This window comes from Wolffia australiana, chromosome 12, assembly GCF_029677425.1.
Source record: "Wolffia australiana isolate 7733 chromosome 12, ASM2967742v1".
Lineage (NCBI taxonomy): Eukaryota > Viridiplantae > Streptophyta > Magnoliopsida > Alismatales > Araceae > Wolffia > Wolffia australiana.
Window position 1 is genome coordinate 10,539,712 of NC_135846.1, and position 2,500 is coordinate 10,542,211.

A 2,500-nucleotide genomic window follows, 5' to 3' on the forward strand; every position below is an offset into this window, starting at 1 on the left:
GGTCGGTGATCCAATGGTTGTTGCCGGTTTCATCATTCCTGCTGACATGAACCCGTGACTAAATTAGCCCACGTCCCGGCCCACAATCAGGGACATGAAGCAGAACTAAGTTTTACTCGAAGGTAAATCTATTTTTAAATTTATTAACCCGCTTCCCTTATTGATATATTTTTCTACTCTGAACAAGGTAAAAAGAAGAATTTACGAATTCCAAAAAGAAAACGAAGAGATTACCAAAGAATGGACTGGATAGGTCTCTAAAAAGGATAAAAAAAAAGTATGGGAATATGGGAGAGGACATGTTTTTGGAATTTAAATGATAACAGAATCCAGACAGTTTTCATGCTCATCCTGAGCTGTCGACTTCAGGGGTAGTAACTTCTGTGTTGCAGATGGGGCAGACCTACAAGAAGACGCCAAGAATGGGGAGATTATAAAAAATTGATAATAAAATAATCCTACACATCAATCACACGAATTAAAATAATAACAGGGTGGCCAACGAGTTGGAGAAATGGAAGTTTGGGCTTTAGAGGGATTTGGCGTTGCTCATATTTTACAAGAGATGCTTACTCTTCCCAGGCCCAGGCCCTCCACTTAACAAATAAAAATTAAGAAATAATTTCACTTCCCATCAACCACCAAAGTTCATACTGCATTCAGTTTCCTGACTATTAATTTTTGCTTCTGTTCTTAATGATCCGCCTTTCCTCCTCAAGCTGGATTTAACTCCAGCAGCTTTCTATTTCTATTTAACCCTTAATGAAAAAAAAACTTATCTATATGACTACATAAAATTGATTCTAGGCCACGTGAATTTGGTTATTTTGTGACTTAATCCGAGTACCCTCTCCTAGCACCACCTTCCCGAAGAGGACAGCATTTTCAACCAAATTGTATAATCATCATCCTTGCCCTTGATAAGGTTTGCAGACAATGACGAAATTATCATTGTCATCATCCACAGATTGACTGAAGATGAAGATTTAATCATCATCACTGTCATCCTAACTGCGGATGAATGATGTTGACAATGACGACATCGACTTATTTATTGTCTCTAGTCATCTAAATGAGGTTAACAGAGAGAGTGAAGATAGGCGACGACAACACAAAATCAGCATAATCATCATTATCCTACCAGCAGATGAGAGACTACGATGACAGAGACTTTGTCATCAACGTTGTCATCCTGCCAATGAAACATGTTGAGGACAATGATGACTCGTCATGTATGTCTCCGAACAATAGTCTTTTTCCGTATTTTAAATGAATACAAAACCTAGCCTTACGCAAAGGGTTTTAATTTCCCTCCCATCTGTTATATTTTTACTACATATCTTCCGCTCCAGCGCTTTTCCCTATCCCCCCCCCCCCCCCCCCCTAAACAAGGGTCTACAAGTATCTTTACAACCTACCAATCCTTTATTAATAACGTCTATCTTTCCTATACGAAATCAGCTCAGAAAAAAGGGAACGAAGAAAATACGAACCTTGTTTATTTGAAGCCAATTATTGATGCAGTCCGGATGGTATATATGTTTGCAGGAAAGAGCAACAAGGGCCTCGCCATCCTCATAGTCCAGTTGACATATAACACATCTGACCATCAAATTGATATCATTCAGCCTCAGCCGAGAGCTATATAAGATCGATGTCAGACCCAAAAAAACTTACTGATCATTTGCCAGTTCAGGGGTATCACCGGCTTTGTAGCTAACAGACGGCAGTGCGGCAATTCTGTCATGAGTTAGCCCTCTACTTTCTGTCCCAACGGCTTCCCCCAACGCGATCAATTCCTATTTATCCAAACTCCAAGTGATCTTATTCAAGTGATGTCGTGCTAGTACACACAAGTATGAGTATGAAGAAACCTACCTCGTATGATAATTCGTCAGGGTCAACATCTGACCATGTTTCCTACACAAGTGAGGCCAAGAAACGTTGATCAATTGGTGAAATGACTCTCAATTCAAGTTGAAAAATAAACTTCGGCCAAGTGACTAATACAAATTTGAAGTCCCCCGAAGTAATTGAAGTTAAATTCGAATGAGGATCAAAAAATTTGAACGATTTATGGTTTAATACATACAACAGATAATCATCGTTCAGCATACGTATTAATCCGATTTCATTTGAACGATCTCTTTCGTTTTCATGGGTGTTGAAACACGTATACAGAGAAAATTTTCCACATAAACTCCAAATTACATTTTTGCAATGAAGAGAACAAATTGTTGAGCATCGAAATTCAATTCAAACAACGTGGAATTAGAGAATTATATCTTTGGATTTTACTGGCAGAGAAAAAAAAAACACAAATCAACATGTTTCTTCTCCCTCTTGAAGTTTTGGGAAAATAGTCGCGCCAAATTAGGCATAATAAAATCCCTAGAAATTTCGACCAACTTGAAATAATTGTTACTCGATCCATTAAACGAATATCTACTTCTAATAGGCACACTGGATTAAAAAAGAGACAATAAGGCACAAAATTTAA

The 2,500-nt window shown here is 38.1% G+C and overlaps 1 protein-coding gene across 1 annotated transcript in view; it reads right to left on the bottom strand.

The window, feature by feature from the left end:
* Window positions 1-230: 230 nt before the first annotated feature.
* Window positions 231-2,500, bottom strand: part of LOC144710371 (E3 ubiquitin ligase BIG BROTHER-related-like) — a 3,262-nt gene continuing 992 nt past the window's right edge. The window contains exons 4-7 of the mRNA XM_078584114.1: window positions 1,879-1,920; window positions 1,678-1,799; window positions 1,494-1,602; window positions 231-403 (exon numbers count right to left, since the gene is read on the bottom strand). Coding sequence (XP_078440240.1) covers window positions 347-403; window positions 1,494-1,602; window positions 1,678-1,799; window positions 1,879-1,920 — 330 coding nt within the window. The 3' untranslated portion in view covers window positions 231-346. The remainder of the gene's footprint in view (window positions 404-1,493; window positions 1,603-1,677; window positions 1,800-1,878; window positions 1,921-2,500) is intronic.